General features: G+C 42.0%; 1 protein-coding gene and 4 long non-coding RNA genes across 11 annotated transcripts; 2 read left to right on the top strand and 3 right to left on the bottom strand.

The window, feature by feature from the left end:
• Positions 1 to 26,061, top strand: LOC143741954 (uncharacterized). Of its 7 annotated transcripts, XM_077234543.1 has the most exons (8): positions 1 to 226; positions 517 to 556; positions 5,596 to 5,652; positions 14,816 to 14,914; positions 18,225 to 18,323; positions 21,634 to 21,732; positions 25,045 to 25,143; positions 25,297 to 26,061. In XM_077234543.1, exons 1-8 carry the CDS (start codon positions 221 to 223, stop codon positions 25,350 to 25,352), a joined length of 555 nt encoding a protein of 184 aa, XP_077090658.1. In that variant the 5' UTR covers positions 1 to 220; the 3' UTR covers positions 25,353 to 26,061. The 7 variants fall into 7 exon arrangements, 6 of the variants coding, with proteins under 6 accessions (XP_077090658.1, XP_077090662.1, XP_077090660.1 ...); XR_013205294.1 differs by lacking the exons at positions 21,634 to 21,732; positions 25,045 to 25,143; positions 25,297 to 26,061 and adding exons at positions 18,477 to 19,047; positions 19,175 to 19,474 and having other exon boundaries at positions 11 to 226; XM_077234545.1 differs by lacking the exons at positions 1 to 226; positions 517 to 556; positions 5,596 to 5,652 and adding exons at positions 13,641 to 13,907; positions 15,049 to 15,226 and having other exon boundaries at positions 25,278 to 26,061.
• Positions 16,239 to 16,956, bottom strand: LOC143741966 (uncharacterized). Its single transcript, XR_013205301.1, has 3 exons — positions 16,881 to 16,956; positions 16,671 to 16,738; positions 16,239 to 16,449 (listed from the first exon to the last, which is right to left on the bottom strand). It is a non-coding gene; the product is annotated as an uncharacterized LOC143741966 (long non-coding RNA).
• LOC143741964 (uncharacterized) lies at positions 19,648 to 20,365 on the bottom strand. The gene is made up of 3 exons (XR_013205300.1): positions 20,290 to 20,365; positions 20,080 to 20,147; positions 19,648 to 19,858 (listed from the first exon to the last, which is right to left on the bottom strand). It is a non-coding gene; the product is annotated as an uncharacterized LOC143741964 (long non-coding RNA).
• Positions 22,114 to 22,848, top strand: LOC143741963 (uncharacterized). Its single transcript, XR_013205299.1, has 2 exons — positions 22,114 to 22,466; positions 22,594 to 22,848. It is a non-coding gene; the product is annotated as an uncharacterized LOC143741963 (long non-coding RNA).
• LOC143741961 (uncharacterized) lies at positions 22,687 to 23,987 on the bottom strand. Its single transcript, XR_013205297.1, has 3 exons — positions 23,704 to 23,987; positions 23,499 to 23,566; positions 22,687 to 23,277 (listed from the first exon to the last, which is right to left on the bottom strand). It is a non-coding gene; the product is annotated as an uncharacterized LOC143741961 (long non-coding RNA).
• Positions 26,062 to 26,064: the final 3 nt, after the last annotated feature.

Below are 26,064 nucleotides of genomic sequence, written 5' to 3'. Positions count from 1 at the left end.
GTCTCTGTCTCCCCACATCAAACGGAGACTTCACCTTTAGCTCTTTAATCGCCATGTGCGGCGTTCATGGCGCTAGTTAACGCAAAGCCCCATCTCTTTTGAAAGAGTTATTTTCATAAGGATGATGTTGACCTGGAGAGACGAAAATATTTAGGATGATCCCGAAGGATATTGGTAACAATAATCTTTAGCTGCTCAGAAAGGCCACAACAAAAGGACGATGGAGGTACGTTGATCGCAGCCGCACAAAGCAAAATTGTAGCGTAAAGCTGATGGCGGATCAACAATAGCGCTAGATGAGTGTCTCTTTAGCGAAAGAGGGCCCAGTCACAGAAAGGACAGATCTTATCACCCGGTACATCTGTAGTGTAACCTTTCTTCATGTGTGGCCCAGATATGCATTTACCTGCTCTCTCTTTCTTCGTTTGTCCCAAAATCTTGAATCTCTGTGGCCGAGAATATGATATAGATGCACTTGAGAGATAACCAGTGCAACATTGTGCTCTTATCTTGCAGTTGTCAGCGAGTCAACTCAACCAGTGCATTTTAATAACTGGTAAGATATTTGTAGAGTAACTGTCTGCTTTGCATTTTTTCAATGATGAATTAGGTTTGAGTCTGTTTGCTTTGTTTCAAACCTTGCTTTTTTAAATGTTATTAGTCATTCTTGGTAAGACAAACATCACTATCACTGTTGGGCTAAGGTGTGGTCACATTGGTGAATTTTCTGTGAAATTTTGCTTTAAGAAATGTCCATTGTCAATATTGTAGCGATGTATGAAGCACAGCTCACAAAGAAGTCACTGTCAAACCAACCAGCTTTTTGTTTGTCAACGCTGTGAATTTGCTTGACCAACTTGAACCCTTTGTGAAAACTGCATGGGGGGTGATCACTCCGTCTATAATGCAAAACTCTGTCGCGTGGATTCCGGATGAAATGGAAAGAAATGTGACTGCACCTTTAGCATTTGCTTTATGGACATCAATGACACCTTAAATCATGCAGCGATTGGCAAAAGGTGTGCTGCTATTTTTCTAAGTGATCAGACTTACAATTTTTTGCCCTGGTGGAAACTGGAAAATATCTTGTTTACTTAAAAATAGAGAAATACATTTTATTTTCTTGAGGTTTACATTGAAGGATTTAAATGCTAAATTAGGTGGGCTCTTTTGATTTGAACCAGTAAGTATCGACATAACAACATGTTAAAAACTATCCAGAACGCTATTTTTATGAGAAAATTCATGTAAAGTTTAATGAAGTATATTCAGTTTTTTCCTTCCTTCTTTCAAAGTTAAGATTTAATGTTAAGAAGAAGCTGGAATTGTAATACTTAAAAGCAAACTAAGACTATTTTCTGTTTGTTTAGTATGTTTTCTGCCCACTTTTCCAGTGAAGTGGAGCTTGAGCAATAAGGCGACGTGTGTGTCCTGTGTTCCTCCAACTGAAGGGACATCAGGTCAGATCCTTCCCAAGGCCCATCAGGCTGATCCAGAGCTGGTTTTAACTGAAACAGCATATGTGCACAGAATTAGGCCTGCGTTATGAGCATGATTTTATGCTTCAGTATAAGATATTGCAGCATAGTGCAGACAGGCCTGAGCGTGAATCATCTTTATTTTCACAGGCATAAAGACTTAAAGGTAGGGAAGGCAATTTTTGGAGTGGCTAGCAATAGCAAGCTAGCTTTTGAAAGCAGATCCCATCCTCCCTTCATAATGCACGCCTCCTCCAAAACACATGGACGCACATAGCAGAGCTTGCAAAGTGTTGCCATTAAAATGCATAAATTCGAGTTACGAACCACCCCGAATATAACGTCAAGGGGTTCCATCTCTTCAAAATAACAGTAGTCATGGCATGAACGCAGCATAAATCAGTTCGTTGTTTTGGTTCAGGAGGAACTTTAAAAGACGGCTGCTGTTTCGGTTGTGGTGCCCGGTGACTGACTGTCTAACTCTGCATAGCATGAAACGCACTGATGACGTGTAATCAGTGTTGGGGAGTAACGGAATACATGTACCGGCGTTACGTATTCAGAATACAAATTATGAGTAACTGTATTCCGTTACAGTTACAATTTAAATAGTTGGTATTTAGAATACAGTTACATTGTTGAAATCAATGGATTACATGACGATACTTTTCTGTTTCGTGAGTTTATTCACTCTCTGAATAAATTAAGGCAACTCCATGCATTTCCCAGAAGCCCCAATATGAAAACAAAAAAATGCGCGGTTTGCGTGATCAGTCACAATGGAGTCGGAAGAGGAGTAGCGGGAGCTAGATGTAGAGATGGAGCCGGAACAACAGAGCCAGGGCAAGAATGCGTTTCTATCTTGGAAATTCAAACAGCATTTCACATTAAAGAAAGAGAAGGGAGAACAAATATAACTGTGCAGTGCAACCTCTGCTTGCAAGCAACCATCCTCCTTTCAGACTCCACCTCCAACCTGAAGAAGCATCTTAAAATTATTATTTTTTTAATTAGCCAGGGGTAGTCGTCTGCTGTAGTTTTACTGGTCACCTTGCTATTTTATAGTTGTATCAGGTAGGCTACTAGCTACAGGGCTGTAACAATATGCGATATGAAACCGAAATCACGACACTCAGATCCACGAACCTGTATCGCATGCGAGAAGGCAAAATTGCGACACACCCCTTCCAACTCCCAGAGTTATCCTTCCCATCCAGATCCAATGCTACCACATGTTTAAATTACTATTAGTATTATTTGAAGTTAAGATTATAAAATACGTAGACCTACACCACAAAACTAGTTGCGGAATAATTATTTAAAATTTATGGACATGCATTTTCTGAGAATGTATATTTCAAGTTTTGACTGCAAATGCCATTTAATACCAATATATCGAAACGTCTGTTTGTATATCCATACTCCCTTAATAAAGGAGTTCAGACATTAGAAAAATTTCTGTCTACACATGCGTTTTATATTTAATATGAGGGAAATAAACATGCGTGACACAAAAAATATTTAACTTTTAGACCAAATATTTTTTAGAACTTCTGTGAATTAGGCTTCACGGCGCAAACAAAAAGTAATACCTACTGGATGAAGAAGGGTTGGCTCTCCGCAGAACATAAAATATTCATTTTATTTTATTTTTCTTGTTCGCATTTATGAGGTAAAAACAATGTTACGGGTGACCACTCTGAAAGCGGCACTAAAAGACTGCTTTAAAACTTTCACAGAGACATCAAACAGATGCACAAAGCCTTTCTTTAAAGTGAATTTCGATTTGTATTAATTGTATCTTAATTTTAATCAATGTTTCATAAACCAAATTGCCTTGAATTAATAAATAAGTAGTTAATATAGCAGACAATAGATATCACGGCATGGAGGCGCTGGTGCGTGTAAACTTAGCGTATAAGTTAGGCTAGCCTACTTGCCTCACAGACATGTCTACTTTTAAACAGAACAATTCAAAACGAAAGAAAACAGACTGTTCTCTGTTTATGTAATCCGTATGAAATGTGCATTTCTCTCCGGCGCGTTCACTAGGCTGCTGCGAAGATCGCGGTCAGCATCGTCAACTTCATCTTTGCAGCCGACACTAACATATTCAATCATTACTTTTGCCGGTTCTTTGAGACAGCTTTTAGGTGCTTTATTGGCAGCGCCACCTTTACATGTTACATGAACGCGTCACCACCGCATCACCGCACCAGTGACCGCAACATACACTTATAGTCTTTGTTGTTCTATAGCAAATTATAATATATTGCACTTTCAGGAAGACATGGCCCTAACACATTCAGCCAGTTGGAACAGAAAAACACACCAGAATAGGCCTGTTTAGTAAGCAGGATTTGATGGCCGCATTCCTACACTTTTAAAATGCAATTCAATGTGGAAGTAATCCAAGTATTCAGAATACGTTACTCAGATTGAGTAATGTAACGGAATACGTTACAAATTACATTTTTGGGCATGTATTCTGTATTCTGTAACGAAATACGTTTTGAAAGTATCCTTCCCAACACTGCGTGTAATGTCTGCGCAAGCGGTTGTGCGGAGGTAAGCTTGTCTGAAGTATAAAATCATTGGTTACCCATAAGCCAATCACATAACGCTTGGTTATGATGTGTCTTATTCGCCAGCTCAGCCACATCGAACTTCCACTGTAAACACATGTATGATGCGAAAACGAAACCATCGAGCGAAATACCGGAGTGAACATGGCTGACGAGTTTTGCTGCCTACTTAACCTGATCCTCCATGAGTGCAACCAAGGGGCACACAATCATTTCCCCAGTTTCTCGCTGACGATCGGTAATATTTGATAAATTAAACTTTTACCAAAACCTGTCGGGAGTAGGGCCACAACATCACCTCCATTCAAAATGTTTACCAGTTTTGAAATGTTCTTCAGTTTTGAAATGCCAGGAATATTCTCCACAACAAAGCGAATTGCGTCCTGTGTCTCCTTATCCTCGGTCGTTTTCGATTTCCCCAATCTTAAACTCGGCGCTTTGCTTCTATGTCACGGCTCTCAGCCTGCCCTCTGTTCGTTGATTGGCCAGCTGTTTTCAGGCCGCAGGAAAACTGAGAGACATGTCGATGTCTCAGACTAAGTACAGACGCGAAATGAAATTGAGCGGAAGTACGAAGTCTGACGTAGCAGCATAACAAAAAATATTTCTGGAACAAATCGCATACCCTGCCTGATCTGTTCCTCCCACAATGCCAATCGTATGACTCCAGAAAACTTATAGTATAGTGCAAAAGTCATATTGACTGCTTTTACAATGCATTTATGGCACTTTTTCAGCTCTTATGTAGTTATAATCTGATTGGTTCAAAAGAATGTTGTGTCAGCATCAACAATCCCAGCTAACTGGGAATGTTCTCAGAACTTTGGCCAACATTCTGGCAAGGTTCTCTCAAAGTTATGAACAAACATTCCTCCAGTAATTTTAATAGAATGTTTGTTCAAAGTTATCTGTTCTTTAATAATGTTATCAACTTTAGCACAAACACGCTTATTTATACATCATTCATGGAACGTTTTCTGAAACGTTTTTGTGTTGTGGTTTTTTAAACGTTACTACGTACTACTTTTTCCAGATGGTTCAGAGAAGATTAAAAAAATAAAGTTCCCATGGTCTTCGATACATTCCCCTTAATGTTTTCGCTAATGTTCACATAACCAATAAAAAAAGAGAAAAGAATAAGATTATTCAGAAATAACATTTTCATAACTTAGCTTTAGTTAAACATTCTTAGAACATATTTTTGTTAGTTGGGATGCTGATCCAGGAGCACATCCTATTTAGCAAAATCACAGTAAGAGAGTAAAAAAATGGAGAATTGAAGACTGCAAGGCTTTCTGGCCTTCTTTCATTGGCAGTGATGGATGGACGTGTCTCCTTCTGAGGACTGATGGTCATCGAGTTGAGCTGAGAGACATTTATTATTCCCTGATTCTGTTACAAGTCTCCATCCCAGCTGTTCCTTCTGTCCTCCTGCCTAAATGACAAGATCCTATACAATCAATATTAGTTAAATACAGAATTTGAAGTGATCTGCTCTGTGGACTGAAAGTGGTTAATATGTTTTATTACAGGCACCTCCTCAAGAGGACACACAGCTGGAGGTGATCTCTGTGTGTCAGCATTTGCAGGTGTGTATGTGTGTGTGTGTGGGGGGGGGGGGGGGGGGGGGCTTTCACCCTCTAAACATGTCCCCAACAGAGCGTTTGCTGAGGTTGGCAGTTTGTCAGTGCCATTGCTTAAGGCTCTGCAGCGCTGCTCAGCATAGAGCCATTAAAAATAACGAGCTTTCTCTCACCATGGCAACCAAATAACTCATCATACCAGAGCACACAATAGTTTTTACAAGAGCTTTTAATTTCAAACCCATTCAATGAAAATTCCCATTGGAAAGCACCTTGGCATTTTCATACGCCAAACATTATGTTACGATTGTAGATGATACATGAAAATAGCACCATGAGACTGGTAATGAAATGAAGGGGGGAGCTTGTGAGCTGAATTGATTGTGTGTTTATTTCAGTTGGCCGAATCCCTCTCTAAAATGTTAAAACATTGGAAACATTGCCTGCAACAATTGCTCTCGATCTCCGTTGCCTGTCAGTTGTTGATAATTTAGCTAGTGGTTTCCACAGATCAATATGTTTTCCCTGCGGAGTGACACTGAACGGATTTGTGTACCATGTTCATGCCATCACAGAGAACATTTAGGACACTGGGATGTAGGAGTGAATCTCATGAAAACTGAGAGTAAAGGTCTGGGTCATGGTCCACCCCAAAATCAAAAGAATTACAAAAAAAAATATATAATAATAAAAATCACTTATATGATGAATAAAACGCTCAAAAGAACAGCATATATGTGACCCTGGACCACAAAACCAGTCAATTGGTCAATTTTCTGAAATTGAAATGTATACATCAGATGAAAGCTGAATAAATAAGCTTTCAATTGATGTGTGGTTTGTTAGGATAGGACAATATTTGGCCGATATACAACTTTTGGAAAATCTGGAATCTGAGTGTGCAAAAAAAAACGAAACATTGAGAAAATCCATTAATGTTCGCGATTGTGCTGCATTCACTCACAAAAATAAATGTTTTGTATATTTACGGTAGGAAATTTACAAAATATCTTCCTGGAACATGATCTTTACTTAATATCCTAATGATTTTTGGCATGAAATAAAAATCGATAATTTTGACCCATACAATGTATTGTTGGCTATTGCCACAAATATACCAGTGCGGCTTGTGACTGGTTTTGTGATCCAGGGTCGTGTGTGTGTGTGTGTGTGTGTGTGTGTGTGTGTGTGTGTGTGTGTGTGTGTGTGTGTGTGTGTATGTGTATGTGTATGTGTGTGTGTATGTGTGTGTATGTGTATGTGTATGTGTATGTGTATGTGTATGTGTATGTGTATGTGTATGTGTGTGTGTGTGTGTGTGTGTGTGTGTGTGTGTGTGTGTGTGTGTGTGTGTGTGTGTGTGCCGAATGATTTTATTTATACAAAATATAATTTATTTTTTCTTTTAATTTTGGGGTGAAATATGACCCAGACATTTCTCTGTGAGATTCATCCATGAAGTGCAACACTTTTCTCCGGTATCAATCTGATGATTTGTTAACTTTAGTGCTCATTTTCAGCCAAGCTTCGGAAATCTCATAAAGAAGAGAAGAGGACGCTGGGGTCTCAATGCCAACAACTGAATTCTTGTGAAAACAAGACAGAGAGCATTGTTCTCTTACGAGAGGTTCTCTCGTATTGCGTAAGTTTAGCTTACGCTACGGGAAAGATTCATCTTCTCAAGATATTGAAGCCAAAAAATTATCCTTAATTTTGTATTCATCGTCAACGCAGTGTAGCAGCTAGCAGACCTAGAGCAGACCATCTTGCGTGCTCATTGGCTGCCCTGCGGGCAACTGCTGCAGCCTACCAGTGAGCCCGGCGTGACGTCACGCCCAATGAAGGGCGCCCGCGCCTTCAAAGTGTCACAGCCCGCCAGAATGGGCGTGGCTTAGCGTATAAAAGTAGGGGCTGTAGGCTGACTTCCCTGATTTTTCATCTCTTCAGCGAGCTCTTCGCATCGCTGGATCTGAGAGAAGCACTGCCGCCGTCGAACAGGCGAAACAGCCAGCTTAGGACAGCACTGAGGAAGCCGGCCGTCTTCGCCACCTTCAGCCATCCGTGCGAGCTACGCTATCCGGCGACATATCCTTTTATCCCTGTATTCTGTGTTCTACACTTCCTAAAAGAGCAGCGAGACGTCTTTTTCAAGATGTCCCGCACTTCCTATGGCTCGTGCAGAGCCGCTCAGCGTTGGAGGCCGCCCATCTGCGCTCTCTGCCAGGGCCAGGAACACGCAGCCTCACCCTCTCGATGGAGGATGCGAGCACTGCGAGGAACTTCCGATGTCGACCCTGCGGGCTCCAATCGAAGTCTTTAACCACAGTGCCGCGCGGCTAGCTCTCTTTACGTTACAAGAGAGTTTCCCCGCCCTCGCGCCCCCGTTTCGCGCGTCATGCAGAGCCCTCGCGAGCTCTCTGCATGACCCGGACGGGCATCATCTGTGTCACATGTAGGTCCCGTGCCCACTACTAGTGCGCGCGCCCTCATACAAACACTGTTCCCAGTTCTGCTCGACCACCGAGCACGCGGCTAGCTCTCTTTACGTTACAAGAGAGCTACCCCACCCTCGCGTCGCCGTTCGCGCGTCATGCAGAGCCCTCTTGAGCTCTCTGCATGACTCAGACGGGCATCAACATACGCAACGTACTGGATGCGTGGTAAGAGCAGAAATTTTTATACAGTTCTGCTCGACCAACGAGCACGCGGCTAGCTCTCTTTACGTTACAAGAGAGCTACCCCGCCCTCGTGTCCCCGTTCACGCTTCATGCAGAGCCCTCTCGAGCTCTCTGCATGACCCGGAAGGGCATCATCTGTGTCACATGTAGGTCCTGTGCCCACTACTTGTGCACGCGCCCTCATACAAACACTGTTCCCAGTTCTCCTCGACCAACGAGCACGCGGCTAGCTCTCTTTACATTAGAAGAGAGCTACCCCGCCCTCGCGTCCCCGTTCGCGCGTCATGCAGAGCCCTCTCAAGCTCTCTGCATGACCCGGATGGGCTTGCGCGCCGCCGTCGAAATGTCTCGCCCTGTCAGTCCCCTTAGATAAGGCTACTGCAGCGGTGTATTTGGCAGCCAACGAGCCGGTAATGCAACCCGCTCGCCTGCACACATCCGCCGTTCTCGCGGCGACCCAGAGAAATCTCAAGTGAGTATAATGTCTGGTTATCCGGCTCACGCCGTTGGTGTCTTGAGTGTAGAAAAGGTGCCCACATCTCGGTGTTCACCCTTACACACAAACACGATACCCCCTGTGTCTCCCGCAGAGCCCACTCTCATAAAGCTGGCAAATGCCGCTTGAGTGCTAGATGTAGGAAACGTGCCCACAACTCTGTGCTCACGCCTATTTTCTGCCCGCTCTGTCACACGGCCAGAACAGCCTCATACATGTCAGGTTAAGAATGTAAGTTACGTGCCTGCTCACAAGCGCTCACGCTTACTAATAGACACAATGTCTCCGAAAAGACGCGCGTGTCCCGCCGCGGCCAGACCGCCGTCAAAGTTTATTTCCCTGTCAGTCCCCTTCAAACAGGCTACTGCAGTGGTTCATTTAGCAGCCAACGAGCCGGTTTGTTCACCCTCTCGTCTGCACACAAACGCCGTTTTCACGGCGACCCAGAGAAATCTCAAAAAGAGTTTAATGTCTGGTCCGGCTCACGCCGTCGGTGTTTTATGTGTAGTGAAAGTGCCCACGCCCCAGTGTTCACCCCTACACACAAGCACTTCGAATCTCGCGTCACTCACAGAGCACACTCTCATAAAGCGCAGAAAAGCCGCTTGAGTGTTGAATGTAAGAAATTTGTCCACGGGTCTGTGCCCACTATCTGCCCGCTCTGTTACACGATCAAAAATAGCAAAGCTGCTGTGCAAAGGGGCTATAGAAAAGGTACCACCTTCTCTGAGCGAGTCAGGTGTTTACAGCCGATATTTTCTCGTACCCAAGAAGGCCGGAGCCTTCAGACCTATCCTAGATCTGAGACATTTGAACAAAGTGCTTGCGAAAAGACCGTTCAAAATGCTTACGACCAGGAAAATCCTCGCGCACGTTCGTCCGAGGGACTGGTTTATTTCTCTAGATCTGAAGGATGCCTATTTTCAGATTCAGAAAATACCCCGTCACAGGGAATTTTTGAGATTCGCCTTCGACGGTCAGGTATATCAATACACCGTCCTGCCGTTCGGCCTGTCCCTAGCACCCCGTACATTTACGAAGTGCATGGATGCGGCGCTCGCCCCCCTGAGAAGTCAGGGGCTGCGAATAATGAACTATCTGGACGATTGGCTGATATTGGCACAGTCAGAGACAGAACTGCTATCTCACAGAACAGTGCTTCTCAGTCACATGGAAAGCTTGGGTCTCACGGTCAACTGGACCAAGAGCTCATTACTGCCCAGCCAGTCAATTTCCTTTTTAGGAATAGAACTGGACTCGGTGACCATGACGGCTCGTTTATCGACACAGCGCGCGCGCCTTGTTCGCAACCTAGCCGCATCTTTCCAGAAGGGCAGCTTTCTCCCTTTGAAAACATTTCAAAGGATGTTGGGCTGTATGGCATCAGCTGCAGCGCTGCTTCAGCTGGGCCTACTGCGCATGCGCGCGCTCCAACGCTGGTTGAATGCTCGCGCGTCCCGACGAGCCTGGGTTTCTGGCGGCCAGAAAATCAGAGTGACTCAGACCTGCATAGCGGCTCTGCAGCCCTGGTTAGTAGCCGACTGGTACCAGCAGGGAGTGATGATGGGAACCATCTCTTATCGGAAAGTCATTTCGACAGACGCGTCCAACTCGGGTTGGGGAGCGCTGTTCGAGGGCAGACCGGTCTTCGGCCAGTGGTCAGACCAAGAGATGTGTTTTCACATAAACTGTCTGGAAATGATAGCGGTCGAGAACGCGCTGAAGCGCTTCCTCCCATTCAGACAGGACCAATATGTTCTTGTCCGGTCGGACAACATGTCTGTGGTATCCTATGTAAACCGTCAGGGCGGTGTCAGATCCAGAAATCTCGGCAATCTGACGGAACGCCTCCTTATTTGGCCTCAGATGCACCTGCATTCGCTGAGGGCGGCGCATGTGCCTGGCCATTTGAACGACGGCCAAGACAAACTGTCCAGGGACAATGTTCCCCCTGGGGAATGGTCCCTGCACCCCCAAACGGTCCAGAAGCTGTGGCGCCTATTCGGCAAAGCGGAAGTCGACCTATTAGCGTCAAAAGACAATGCTCAATGCCCGACATTCTTCTCGAAGGACGAGGACGCGCTGGCCCAGGTTTGCCCTCCGGTCTCTCTGTTACCACAGGTGATCAAGAGAATCAGGGAAACGCGCCACTCGGTGCTCCTCATAGCCCCGCGTTGGAGGAATCAGATTTGGTTCCCGGAACTAGCACGGCTGTCACTTACAGCTCCATGGCCGATTCCGGTGAGGGCAGATCTCCTCTCTCAGGCTCGCGGCGCGATCTGGCATCCCCATCCAGAGCGCTGGTCTCTGCACGCATGGTTGATCAACGGGTACTTGTTGCCCTGCCAGAAGGAGTGATGAACACGATCACGCAGCCTAGAGCTCCTTCCACGAGAAGGCTCTACGCGTCTAAATGGTTGGTGTTCTCCGGATGGTGCACCGACAGAGGTCTGGACCCACGGACATGTGGGGTGGCGCATCTGCTCACCTTCCTACAAGAGCTGTTGGATAAGGGGAGGTCCCCATCCACGCTCAAAGTATACGTGGCGGCCGTGGCGGCGTTCGCAGAATCGACGCACGGCCAGTCACTGGGAAGACATGAGTTGGTCATCCGCTTCCTTAGAGGAGCTAGAATGATGAACCCGCCGCGCCCCCCGTCGGTTCCTATGTGGGATCTTACATTGGTCCTCGAGGCCCTGAAAGCCTTTCCATTTGAACCACTAGACTCCGTGGGGTTGAAATATCTATCACTGGAAACCTGACTGCACTGTCGTCAGTAAAACGTATGGGGGACCTGCATGCGCTGTCTGTCAGCGCGTCGTGTCTTGAGTTCGGGCCGAATGACTCTAAAGTCATCCTCAGACCTAGACATGGCTATGTTCCTAAAGTGATGGGCACTCCATTCAGAGCGCAAGTTATTTCGCTGTCAGCTCTGCCAGCATCTGACAGCGAAAGTGAGGTGAATCTCCTCTGCCCTGTCAGGGCGCTGAGATTTTACATTACGCGCTCCGCCTCCTTCAGGCATTCAGAACAGCTTTTCGTTTCGTTTGGTGGGCGCACCAAGGGTCTCGCCTCCTCGAAACAGAGCCTGTCCAGATGGACAGCTACAGCAGCTGCTTACACGTCAAGAGGTCTGCAATGCCCTCTGGGCATCAGGGCTCATTCCACGAGAGTCGTGGCCTCGTCGTGGGCGTAGTCCAGTGGGATTTCTATCCATGACATATGTGTAGCGGCGGGCTGGAACTCTCCATCTACCTTTGTCAGGTCTACCACCGGCACGCTGCTCTGTATTCCCTATGTGTGCTTATGTACAAGTGATGGCCCGCGTGGCTGGCCACCTTATTTTTTCCACTTATGGGGTTCCCCTGAAAGTTCGGGGTCTCATGGTGGATGCTTGGCGCGCACGGCATTGACAAACTGTTCCCGTAGCGTAAGCTAAACTTACGCAATACGAGAGAACCTCTCGTAAGAGAACGATACTCGGTTACTAACGTAACCTCGGTTCTCTCTAGAGAGGGAACGAGCATTGAGTAACCGGGCGTGCTTGCGCCACGAGCGACTTCGCTTCAGTCGACGAAAAACCAGGGAAGTCAGCCTACAGCCCCTACTTTTATACGATAAGCCACGCCCATTCTGGCGGGCTGTGACACTATGAAGGCGCGGGCGCCCTTCATTGGGCGTGACGTCACGCCGGGCTCACTGGTAGGCTGCAGCAGTTGCCCGCAGGGCAGCCAATGAGCACGCCAGATGGCCTGCTCTAGGTCTGCTAGCTGCTGCACTGCGTTGACAATGAACACAAAATTAGGGATAATTTTTTGGCTTCAATATCTCGAGAAGATGAATCTTTCCCGTAGCGTAAGCTAAACTTACGCAATACTCGTTCCCTCTCTAGAGAGAACCGAGGTTACGTTAGTAACCGAGTATCGTTTTTCACTTCTAAACAATTTAACATCCAGTCCAAAAATGAGACTATGCTTGCTTGTCGGTTGCACTGCTGAAACTGAGATATAAACATCAGACCCAATTGTGACAGATTTAAACAGTGACCACCGTAGCTGGGGCACACAAAACACTCTGCTCTCTGAGGCCAGAACTACATGAAAAATTTTCTGGATGTGGAAAATGCCGGGATGCCAAAATGCAATAATTTAGGGAAAGGAACATTATGACCCAGTCCCTTAATAAGTCCTTTTGTTCCGTCCTTTGAGGTTTGATGCTATTTAAAGGTAGTTAAAATTAATAATGAGGCCTACTTTGATTCTTGGTGTATTGAGGAGATGGCTAACAAAGATAAAGGAGGAAAGCATCAGATTTAAACTGAAAGATCAAAAAGAGAGCGCACTTGTTTAAAATGGGGTTAGAGGCCATGAGGCTGTTTACATTACTTATGAATAAGATCCTGTGTTTTTTTAAACTTCCGTCTACAAGTCACAACCCAACTGACCACAGATCTGTGAGCACTGGTAGTTATTGCATCTGCAAAGCTGGTCTGACCAAAATCACCAGTAAAAGAACATTTTGTTTTAGCATATTTCTTTTTAATAATTAAGTTTTTTTTTTATATGCAATATGATTTTAAACCTACCCCAAGTGCAGTTTTACCATCTCACAACCATTGATGCTTGCACGGTCTACTGAATTTGGGTTTATTTCTCTAAGCTTTTCTGTCATCTAGTGGTCAAAAAGATGAAGCACAACTGTGATCCAAAAAGCTAGAACTAAGGCATTATGACCTGTGTAAAACAAAACAAACAAAAAAAATCTTCTTTATTTTTCGACTTTTTGGAACTCAGTCAGAGACCTGATAATTAATTTAGTCTGGTAGAAACTGTGCAGTTTGCCTTCCGCTCATCTAGGGGCGTAAGCGGGCTTCACGTTTAGCATTACATCTTTGGATCCTTGCCAACAACAACATGACATCTGATAACAGCGAGATAACAATAGCAACAGCCCATTAGGATCGTTTCAAAGCGATAGAAGTTAAGATCTTGCTGATGACGGCTCAGTGACAGACTCATAATGTCACTAAACAGCACATATTCCAGCCCATCTGCTAAAACAACCGTGACACACTGCGAGACTCACCTGTAAGTCACTGTTACTTATAAAGTCACTAGGGTTGCATTACCTTTCAAATGTGAATATAAGGAAACAATTCCTAAAATAAGGAACAACAGCGCTTTTTATCTGCTGATGTTGTAGTGCCACTGTAGGTAATAGTTTGTTTATAGAGTTAGTGTTGTGGGAAGCTTTGCTCTGATGTTCTCCTGCTTCTTCATGGCACATTTATAACCCTACTTCCCCAGTGAGTATGATCTGGGGTGGTCTCAAGTGCAACATACTGAAATAAATGAGAAATAAAACCTAGGCTGTATATGTACAATGTTTTTGTTATCACATTGAAAGTGAATGAAGACAGAAATATTTAATATATTACTATTTGTACATCGAACTAAATTGCTTTATTATTTAAGGGCTCTAAACTGTTCGTCGATTTCGAAGGCAAAATCGTTCATTTTTTATGTTTATTTCAACCATAGACTGTAAAAAGATTTCAACCGTATGTTTTGCGCGTTCGTTCGCTTACTGCAACAGCCAATCGCGTTAATGATGTCAGCAGCAGCCAATCGCGTTTCTGACTTCAGCAGCAGCCAATCACGTGACAGAAAGGACCACTACTAGATCTCAGTGCATTAAGCTCTAATTGTGATTGTAAATATGCCAGTAGACATTTATTAATTTTTAGACAATTTTAAAAGTGTGTGCTGTTTTTCTGTTGAGGTTTATAAGTTGTTAGAGTCAGTTAGACGCTTATTTTTTTCTGATTAAAATCAGAAAATCGTGATATTAAGGGTTTTTATTATTTTTATTATTGTTTGTCGAAATGTGTGCATTTGCTTTTTCTGAGTGAGGTCCTTGTGGTCCAGTTTCACATTCTCATTTTCTAGATGTAGAAAATGGAGTAATGTCTATTTTTATTTGTCTTTCCTTACAGAAGGAATGTGTTTGGACCGTTACATCCAGCCAACAGAAGCAGAGCTCTGGGACGTTTGGACAGACGTGCACTGTATGATGGACATCAGCTCAGGCACAGGTAATGCTTCTGACATGTTGTCGTGTCAATGTGTAGGTTACCATCATTTTCTTTTTGAAGGGCCAATCCTTTGAAAAGCAAATGATGGTAACCTAAGTCGGTGGGGAAGGGATGGCGGGTGAATTTTTTCATAGCCATTTTCATTTTTTCCAGACAAAAGCATAACCCCTGCTGGACATCGTGCGGGAGCTCAGGGGGGACCCCATGATCCCCCACACCTTCTCACTCACACCACAGCATTCATTCATATCGCAGAGATCTGGCTGGACTCGAACCAGCAACCTCTGAAACCACGAGGCAGCGCTCTTACCTGTGAGCCACAGATCTCTTGTTTGAACATGTGAAGGAACTTATATTTCACTATCCACCTGTATGTGAGCTGGGCTTTTACAATAAAAACAGTTAAATGACACCTCAAACACTGAACTATGGGGTTTGAACCCATGAGTCTGCCACAGCCTTGTCTTCCAGTAATGTGCATATTGACACTGCACCACCATGGCTTTCACACCAAGAGCTGCCATTTGTGCCGCTTTGTTGGAAATAATGCAATACATGGTCTTTAACATAAGCAATCGCAGGATTTGAATTCAGGACTCCAGGATCACAACGCAACACTTTGTATCTTGATCCACTGAAACCTGTAAGTTGATGGTGTGTTTGGACTGGTTTTATTGAGAGCTTTGTGTTATAATATATGATGGAAAAAGGTGTTCAGTTGCGAGTTTCAAACCCATGCCACTTTATCTGTAAGTGGCGTGTGTTTAACCACTGCACCATCTTGGCCTTCACAATGCCATCTGTGGTTTGTTGCACTTTGTTGGATATACAATGTACACAGGTAATCTAAGTTTAAAATGCAACCATTTATTTCTTGAACCACTGAGTCCCAGAAGTTTTTGGGTGTTTTGGACTGAGTTTTATTGAGGGCTTTGTTTTCTATGATGATTTGAAATATTAACAAATGTGGGATTTGAACCAAGAACTGTATGAAAGACCAACAATAAGCCACTGAGCCACAGAATTTGTGATGATCGATTTGATTCAGTTTGGTTGTTTTTAGTTTACCTAGAGCATTAATTAAAACAACAATTTAATGTCAGCAATTTGATCTCAGGGATCCATTATTAAAACAATGTTTCGTCTCCTGAGCCACAGAGTCTGAACTTCATATATTGAGAGATTTAAAACCATTAAACTAAAACTGATAACACATACACTTGTCATTAACATAAGTAACATATAACAACCTCCTGCAAGATTCTAATAATCCTAAAGATCTTGATCAGCTGCTAAAGCTGTTTTTAATCAGGGTTTGAGCTAAACTCAGGAAAGTGGCTCATCAGGAACAGGATTAGATGCTTTTTAAAATCTCTTTCCGCTGCATGCTGTTTTCATATATAAATGCAGATACACTTATTGTCCTCAAGGTGGGGTACATGAACACATTAATCTGGTCTCATGCACGTGCATGTTCTCCATCTCCATCCATGATTCTCCAAACACTTGTCCTATATAGAGATGCTGGAGTCCGTCTGGCAGAGAAACACAGGACAATTTGTCTGTTATATTACGCAGTAAAAAGCTGCCATTAGACACATTTATATGGTCAGCTGTTTTATCATAATAATAAGTTATCCAAAAAAGTAATCAAGCTTTACTACAAATGTATAATCAGTATTTTTTGGTCTGTAAAAGCCAGAGTCTCGCTGCTCCATTCATAACCTCACGAGCGTCCAGAGATCCAGAGACTCACGTGCTCCTCATCACGTGACAGACACAGATGAAGATCCAGCTAAGATTGACTATAAGTGCTGCACGAATCTGCAACCAAAACGACAGTCATTGTCTAATTGTGAACAAACATAACAAATAAACAATATACATCTATACAAGCAAAATAAAATAATTTCGTAACTTCTTTTGTCCCGTATTTTATGAGTTTGCAACTGAGTTCAACACTTACCACATCAGCTGAGAGCTGATATCAATAATTTATCAAAACTACTAGTCCATGTTGCTCTGTTGGTCGATACCCTGACAAAACCATAGATTTTTTTATAAAACGTGTTAAATTTAAATGTGAGCCCTCTCTCCTGCGACTCGCCACCTCGAGTTTGTAGTTTCATTTATTAAAGCGGATAAACTTATTGACCGGAAGAGGGAGCTGATGATCAGCTGTTTGTCACCCGACGACTTATAAACATTTAACCAAGTAAAAGGAGTATTTTGCTTTAGTATAAATATGTTAAGATATGTTTAATGTTTTGGAATATAGTCAATCTGAATCCGAATCTTTTTGAGTCTATTGACTCTAAAATACGACTCGTCAAATAGAAACTGAAGCGCAGTTTTCCATCCGCTCCACTAGGCGGCGTACTCGAGCTTCAGGTTCATTCTGTCCGCAGCCTCAGATGATTGACAACAACACTACGTTTGATAACAGATAACAGTCAAAGCAAGCCACAACATATGCAGTTTGTTTTAATAAGGCTACAAAGTATGCAGATGACAGCTCAGTGACAGACTCATAATGTCATTTAACAGCACATATTCCAACCCGTAAACAAAGAAAACAGTCAAACGTTGTGATAAAGAGCAGGAATCAAGGATGTCACAAGACTGGGCCTGTAAGTCTACTTCACTTACATTTTTTTTTTCACTTGTAACATTATTAGCACACATCTAGAAGCCCTTATTTATTGAATTTAGGTCATTATTTAGGTGTGTATTGATTCTGAATTCTGCTCCTCTGTCAGGTCATTTAGACTTTAACATTCTGCTCTGTTGCTGAACTCTCTGTCAGACCTTCAGAAGAACAAATGAATAGGGTGTTGTTGCTTTACATTTATAATATTTGAATGAATCGCAATCTGATATTTATATTATAAGGTGGGATAATAGGAAATCGTGGTCTTTGTCTCTGTTTTTGTTGTAGTGTTACTGTAGGTGATAATCTACTGGATTGATGCTTGATCATAGAGTCAGTTAGTGTGTGAAGCTCTGATGTTTCTGCTGCTTCATGCTTTTGTAGAGCTGCAGTTTTGCTTCTAATGAAAACCATCAAAAATACAGTCCAAGACAGGCTAAAAACCATGTGCAGGAATCCCAGCTTTTAGGATTACTCTTGTTTATTGTGAAGGAAAGTCTCCTCTTAATTTTACTTGAACTCAAAGATTATTATACAGCATTACTGAAGTATAATATAATCTATAATATATGTTTGACACTGCAGATGTAGAGGCTGTAGTTTCACATTCTCGTTTTCACATTCTCATAAATGTCTATTTTTATTTGTCTTTCCTTACAGAAGGAATGTGTTTGGACCGTTACATCCAGCCAACAGAAGCAGAGCTCTGGGACGTTTGGACAGACGTGCACTGTATGATGGACATCAGCTCAGGCACAGGTAATGCTTCTGACATGTTGTCGTGTCAATGTGTAGGTTACCATCATTTTCTTTTTGAAGGGCCAATCCTTTGAAAAGCAAATGATGGTAACCTAAGTCGGTGGGGAAGGGATGGCGGGTGAATTTTTTCATAGCCATTTTCATTTTTTCCAGACAAAAGCATAACCCCTGCTGGACATCGTGCGGGAGCTCAGGGGGGACCCCATGATCCCCCACACCTTCTCACTCACACCACAGCATTCATTCATATCGCAGAGATCTGGCTGGACTCGAACCAGCAACCTCTGAAACCACGAGGCAGCGCTCTTACCTGTGAGCCACAGATCTCTTGTTTGAACATGTGAAGGAACTTATATTTCACTATCCACCTGTATGTGAGCTGGGCTTTTACAATAAAAACAGTTAAATGACACCTCAAACACTGAACTATGGGGTTTGAACCCATGAGTCTGCCACAGCCTTGTCTTCCAGTAATGTGCATATTGACACTGCACCACCATGGCTTTCACACCAAGAGCTGCCATTTGTGCCGCTTTGTTGGAAATAATGCAATACATGGTCTTTAACATAAGCAATCGCAGGATTTGAATTCAGGACTCCAGGATCACAACGCAACACTTTGTATCTTGATCCACTGAAACCTGTAAGTTGATGGTGTGTTTGGACTGGTTTTATTGAGAGCTTTGTGTTATAATATATGATGGAAAAAGGTGTTCAGTTGCGAGTTTCAAACCCATGCCACTTTATCTGTAAGTGGCGTGTGTTTAACCACTGCACCATCTTGGCCTTCACAATGCCATCTGTGGTTTGTTGCACTTTGTTGGATATACAATGTACACAGGTAATCTAAGTTTAAAATGCAACCATTTATTTCTTGAACCACTGAGTCCCAGAAGTTTTTGGGTGTTTTGGACTGAGTTTTATTGAGGGCTTTGTTTTCTATGATGATTTGAAATATTAACAAATGTGGGATTTGAACCAAGAACTGTATGAAAGACCAACAATAAGCCACTGAGCCACAGAATTTGTGATGATCGATTTGATTCAGTTTGGTTGTTTTTAGTTTACCTAGAGCATTAATTAAAACAACAATTTAATGTCAGCAATTTGATCTCAGGGATCCATTATTAAAACAATGTTTCGTCTCCTGAGCCACAGAGTCTGAACTTCATATATTGAGAGATTTAAAACCATTAAACTAAAACTGATAACACATACACTTGTCATTAACATAAGTAACATATAACAACCTCCTGCAAGATTCTAATAATCCTAAAGATCTTGATCAGCTGCTAAAGCTGTTTTTAATCAGGGTTTGAGCTAAACTCAGGAAAGTGGCTCATCAGGAACAGGATTAGATGCTTTTTAAAATCTCTTTCCGCTGCATGCTGTTTTCATATATAAATGCAGATACACTTATTGTCCTCAAGGTGGGGTACATGAACACATTAATCTGGTCTCATGCACGTGCATGTTCTCCATCTCCATCCATGATTCTCCAAACACTTGTCCTATATAGAGATGCTGGAGTCCGTCTGGCAGAGAAACACAGGACAATTTGTCTGTTATATTACGCAGTAAAAAGCTGCCATTAGACACATTTATATGGTCAGCTGTTTTATCATAATAATAAGTTATCCAAAAAAGTAATCAAGCTTTACTACAAATGTATAATCAGTATTTTTTGGTCTGTAAAAGCCAGAGTCTCGCTGCTCCATTCATAACCTCACGAGCGTCCAGAGATCCAGAGACTCACGTGCTCCTCATCACGTGACAGACACAGATGAAGATCCAGCTAAGATTGACTATAAGTGCTGCACGAATCTGCAACCAAAACGACAGTCATTGTCTAATTGTGAACAAACATAACAAATAAACAATATACATCTATACAAGCAAAATAAAATAATTTCGTAACTTCTTTTGTCCCGTATTTTATGAGTTTGCAACTGAGTTCAACACTTACCACATCAGCTGAGAGCTGATATCAATAATTTATCAAAACTACTAGTCCATGTTGCTCTGTTGGTCGATACCCTGACAAAACCATAGATTTTTTTATAAAACGTGTTAAATTTAAATGTGAGCCCTCTCTCCTGCGACTCGCCACCTCGAGTTTGTAGTTTCATTTATTAAAGCGGATAAACTTATTGACCGGAAGAGGGAGCTGATGATCAGCTGTTTGTCACCCGACGACTTATAAACATTTAACCAAGTAAAAGGAGTATTTTGCTTTAGTATAAATATGTTAAGATATGTTTAATGTTTTGGAATATAGTCAATCTGAATCCGAATCTTTTTGAGTCTATTGACTCTAAAATACGACTCGTCAAATAGAAACTGAAGCGCAGTTTTCCATCCGCTCCACTAGGCGGCGTACTCGAGCTTCAGGTTCATTCTGTCCGCAGCCTCAGATGATTGACAACAACACTACGTTTGATAACAGATAACAGTCAAAGCAAGCCACAACATATGCAGTTTGTTTTAATAAGGCTACAAAGTATGCAGATGACAGCTCAGTGACAGACTCATAATGTCATTTAACAGCACATATTCCAACCCGTAAACAAAGAAAACAGTCAAACGTTGTGATAAAGAGCAGGAATCAAGGATGTCACAAGACTGGGCCTGTAAGTCTACTTCACTTACATTTTTTTTTTCACTTGTAACATTATTAGCACACATCTAGAAGCCCTTATTTATTGAATTTAGGTCATTATTTAGGTGTGTATTGATTCTGAATTCTGCTCCTCTGTCAGGTCATTTAGACTTTAACATTCTGCTCTGTTGCTGAACTCTCTGTCAGACCTTCAGAAGAACAAATGAATAGGGTGTTGTTGCTTTACATTTATAATATTTGAATGAATCGCAATCTGATATTTATATTATAAGGTGGGATAATAGGAAATCGTGGTCTTTGTCTCTGTTTTTGTTGTAGTGTTACTGTAGGTGATAATCTACTGGATTGATGCTTGATCATAGAGTCAGTTAGTGTGTGAAGCTCTGATGTTTCTGCTGCTTCATGCTTTTGTAGAGCTGCAGTTTTGCTTCTAATGAAAACCATCAAAAATACAGTCCAAGACAGGCTAAAAACCATGTGCAGGAATCCCAGCTTTTAGGATTACTCTTGTTTATTGTGAAGGAAAGTCTCCTCTTAATTTTACTTGAACTCAAAGATTATTATACAGCATTACTGAAGTATAATATAATCTATAATATATGTTTGACACTGCAGATGTAGAGGCTGTAGTTTCACATTCTCGTTTTCACATTCTCATAAATGTCTATTTTTATTTGTCTTTCCTTACAGAAGGAATGTGTTTGGACCGTTACATCCAGCCAACAGAAGCAGAGCTCTGGGACGTTTGGACAGACGTGCACTGTATGATGGACATCAGCTCAGGCACAGGTAATGCTTCTGACATGTTGTCGTGTCAATGTGTAGGTTACCATCATTTTCTTTTTGAAGGGCCAATCCTTTGAAAAGCAAATGATGGTAACCTAAGTCGGTGGGGAAGGGATGGCGGGTGAATTTTTTCATAGCCATTTTCATTTTTTCCAGACAAAAGCATAACCCCTGCTGGACATCGTGCGGGAGCTCAGGGGGGACCCCATGATCCCCCACACCTTCTCACTCACACCACAGCATTCATTCATATCGCAGAGATCTGGCTGGACTCGAACCAGCAACCTCTGAAACCACGAGGCAGCGCTCTTACCTGTGAGCCACAGATCTCTTGTTTGAACGTTTGAACGTTTGAACGTTCTTATATTTCACTATCCACCTGTATGTGAGCTGGGCTTTTACAATAAAACCAGTTAAATGACACCTCTAACACACTGAACTATGGGGTTTGAACCCATGAGTCTGCCACAGCCTTGTCTTCCAGTAATGTGCATATTGACACTGCACCACCATGGCTTTCACACCAAGAGCTGCCATTTGTGCCGCTTTGTTGGAAATAATGCAATACATCGTCTTTAACATAAGCAATCGCAGGATTTGAATTCAGGACTCCAGGATCACAACGCAACACTTTGTATCTTGATCCACTGAAACCTGTAAGTTGATGGTGTGTTTGGACTGGTTTTATTGAGAGCTTTGTGTTATAATATATGATGGAAAAAGGTGTTCAGTTGCGAGTTTCAAACCCATGCCACTTTATCTGTAAGTGACGTGTGTTTAACCACTGCACCATCTTGGCCTTCACAATGCCATCTGTGGTTTGTTGCACTTTGTTGGATATACAATGTACACAGGTAATCTAAGTTTAAAATGCAACCATTTATTTCTTGAACCACTGAGTCCCAGAAGTTTTTGGGTGTTTTGGACTGAGTTTTATTGAGGGCTTTGTTTTCTATGATGATTTGAAATATTAACAAATGTGGGATTTGAACCAAGAACTGTATGAAAGACCAACAATAAGCCACTGAGCCACAGAATTTGTGATGATCGATTTGATTCAGTTTGGTTGTTTTTAGTTTACCTAGAGCATTAATTAAAACAACAATTTAATGTCAGCAATTTGATCTCAGGGATCCATTATTAAAACAATGTTTCGTCTCCTGAGCCACAGAGTCTGAACTTCATATATTGAGAGATTTAAAACCATTAAACTAAAACTGATAACACATACACTTGTCATTAACATAAGTAACATATAACAACCTCCTGCAAGATTCTAATAATCCTAAAGATCTTGATCAGCTGCTAAAGCTGTTTTTAATCAGGGTTGGAGCTAAACTCAGGAAAGTGGCTCATCAGGAACAGGATTAGATGCTTTTTAAAATCTCTTTCCGCTGCATGCTGTTTTCATATATAAATGCAGATACACTTATTGTCCTCAAGGTGGGGTACATGAACACATTAATCTGGTCTCATGCACGTGCATGTTCTCCATCTCCATCCATGATTCTCCAAACACTTGTCCTATATAGAGATGCTGGAGTCCGTCTGGCAGAGAAACACAGGACAATTTGTCTGTTATATTACGCAGTAAAAAGCTGCCATTAGACACATTTATATGGTCAGCTGTTTTATCATAATAATAAGTTATCCAAAAAAGTAATCAAGCTTTACTACAAATGTATAATCAGTATTTTTTGGTCTGTAAAAGCCAGAGTCTCGCTGCTCCATTCATAACCTCACGAGCGTCCAGAGATCCAGAGACTCACGTGCTCCTCATCACGTGACAGACACAGATGAAGATCCAGCTAAGATTGACTATAAGTGCTGCACGAATCTGCAACCAAAACGAAGGTCATTGTCTAATTGTGAACAAACATAACAAATAAACAATATACATCTATACAAGCAAAATAAATTCGTAACTTCTTTTGTCCCGTATTTTATGTGTTTGCAACTGAGTTCAACACTTACCACATCAGCTGAGAGCTGATATCAATAATTTAACAAAACTATTAGTCCATGTTGCTCTGTTGGTCGATACCCTGACAAAACCATAGATTTTTTTTGTATAACGTGTTAAATGTAAATGTGAGCCCTCTCACCTGCGACTCGCCACCTCGAGTTTGTAGTTTCATTTATTAAAGCGGATAAACTTATTGACCGGAAGAGGGAGCTGATGATCAGCTGTTTGTTACCCGACTTATAAACATTTAACCAAGTAAAAGGAGTATTTTTCTTTAGTATAAATATGTTAAGATATGTGTAATGTTTTGGAATATAGTCAATCTGAATCCGAATCTTTTTGAGTCTATTGACTCTAAAATACGATTCGTCAAATAGAAACTTAAGCGCAGTTTTCCATCCGCTCCACTAGGCGGCGTACTCGAACTTCAGGTTCATTCTGTCCGCAGCCTCAGATGATTGACAACAACACTACGTTTGATAACAGATAACAGTCAAAGCAAGCCACAACATATGCAGTTTTTATAATAAGGCTACAAATTATGCAGATGACAGCTCAGTGACAGACTCATAATGTCACTTAACAGCACATATTCCAACCCGTAAACAAAGAAAACAGTCAAACGTTGTGATAAAGAGCAGGAATCAAGGATGTCACAAGACTGGGCCTGTAAGTCTACTTCACTTACATTTTTTTTTTTCACTTGTAACATTATTAGCACACATCTAGCAGCCCTTATTTATTGAATTTAGGTCATTATTTAGGTGTGTATTGATTCTGAATTCTGCTCCTCTGTCAGGTCATTTAGACTTTAACATTCTGCTCTGTTGCTGAACTCTCTGTCAGACCTTCAGAAGAACAAATGAATAGGGTGTTGTTGCTTTACATTTATAATATTTGAATGAATCGCAATCTGATATTTATATTATAAGGTGGGATAATAGGAAATCGTGGTCTTTGTCTCTGTTTTTGTTGTAGTGTTACTGTAGGTGATAATTTACTGGATTGATGCTTGATCATAGAGTCAGTTAGTGTGTGAAGCTCTGATGTTTCTGCTGCTTCATGCTTTTGTAGAGCTGCAGTTTTGCTTCTAATGAAAACCATCAAAAATACAGTCCAAGACAGGCTAAAACCATGTGCAGGAATCCCAGCTTTTAGGATTACTCTTGTTTATTGTGAAGGAAAGTCTCCTCTTAATTTTACTTGAACTCAAAGATTATTATACAGCATTACTGAAGTATAATATAATCTATAATATATGTTTGACACTGCAGATGTAGAGGCTGTAGTTTCACATTCTCGTTTTCACATTCTCGTAAATGTCTATTTTTATTTGTCTTTCCTTACAGAAGGAATGTGTTTGGACCGTTACATCCAGCCAACAGAAGCAGAGCTCTGGGACGTTTGGACAGACGTGCACTGTATGATGGACATCAGCTCAGGCACAGGTAATGCTTCTGACATGTTGTCGTGTCAATGTGTAGGTTACCATCATTTTCTTTTTGAAGGGCCAATCCTTTGAAAAGCAAATGATGGTAACCTAAGTAGGTGGGGAAGGGATGGTGGGTGAATTTTTTCATAGCCATTTTCATTTTTTCCAGACAAAAGCATAACCCCTGCTGGACATCGTGCAGGAGCTCAGGGGGGGACCCCATGATCCCCCACACCTTCTCACTCACACCACAGCATTCATTCATATCGCAGAGATCTGGCTGGACTCGAACCAGCAACCTCTCAAACCACGAGGCAGCGCTCTTACCTGTGAGCCACAGATCTCTTGTTTGAACATGTGAAGGAACTTATATTTCACTATTCACCTGTATGTGAGCTAGGTAATGTAAGATTAAAATGCAACCATTTATTTCTTGAGCCACTGAGTTCCAGAAGTTTTTGGGGTTTTGGACTGAGTTAAGTCATTTTAGGAAGATTTTAAAAAATAAAAAGGAGAGTTTGCCACTGAGTTCAGCACATCATTGTATCAGCTGAGAGCTGATCTGGATAATTGAACTAAACTACTAGATCCATGTTGCGCTGATGGTTGAGACCCTGACAAAATCATAGATTTGTTGTAAAACATGAAATTTAAATGTTAGTCCTCGCACTTTCAATTCGCCATCTCAGGTTTGTAGTTTCAATTATTAAAGCAGATAAACATATTGACCACAAGAGGGAGCTGATGATGATCATCTGTTTGTCAATATAAGAGACTTTTGCTAGTATGAAAATGCTTAAGTATGTGTCGTTTTTGATGTGAGAAAATATTCTGATTCGTTTATCAACAAGTATGTCAACATAAGTATGTCAGATGTCACTCATTTGTTTAAATGCTGAAATATTAAAGTGCTGAGAGCATAACCAAAACATAATGA

The sequence above is a fragment of the Siphateles boraxobius genome, unplaced genomic scaffold (genome assembly GCF_051911475.1).
Source record: "Siphateles boraxobius isolate OS27281-9 unplaced genomic scaffold, OSU_SipBor_1 19, whole genome shotgun sequence".
Taxonomy (NCBI): domain Eukaryota; kingdom Metazoa; phylum Chordata; class Actinopteri; order Cypriniformes; family Leuciscidae; genus Siphateles; species Siphateles boraxobius.
Note: the sequence above shows the minus strand (reverse complement) of the source record. Positions and strands in the feature narration are given on the sequence as shown.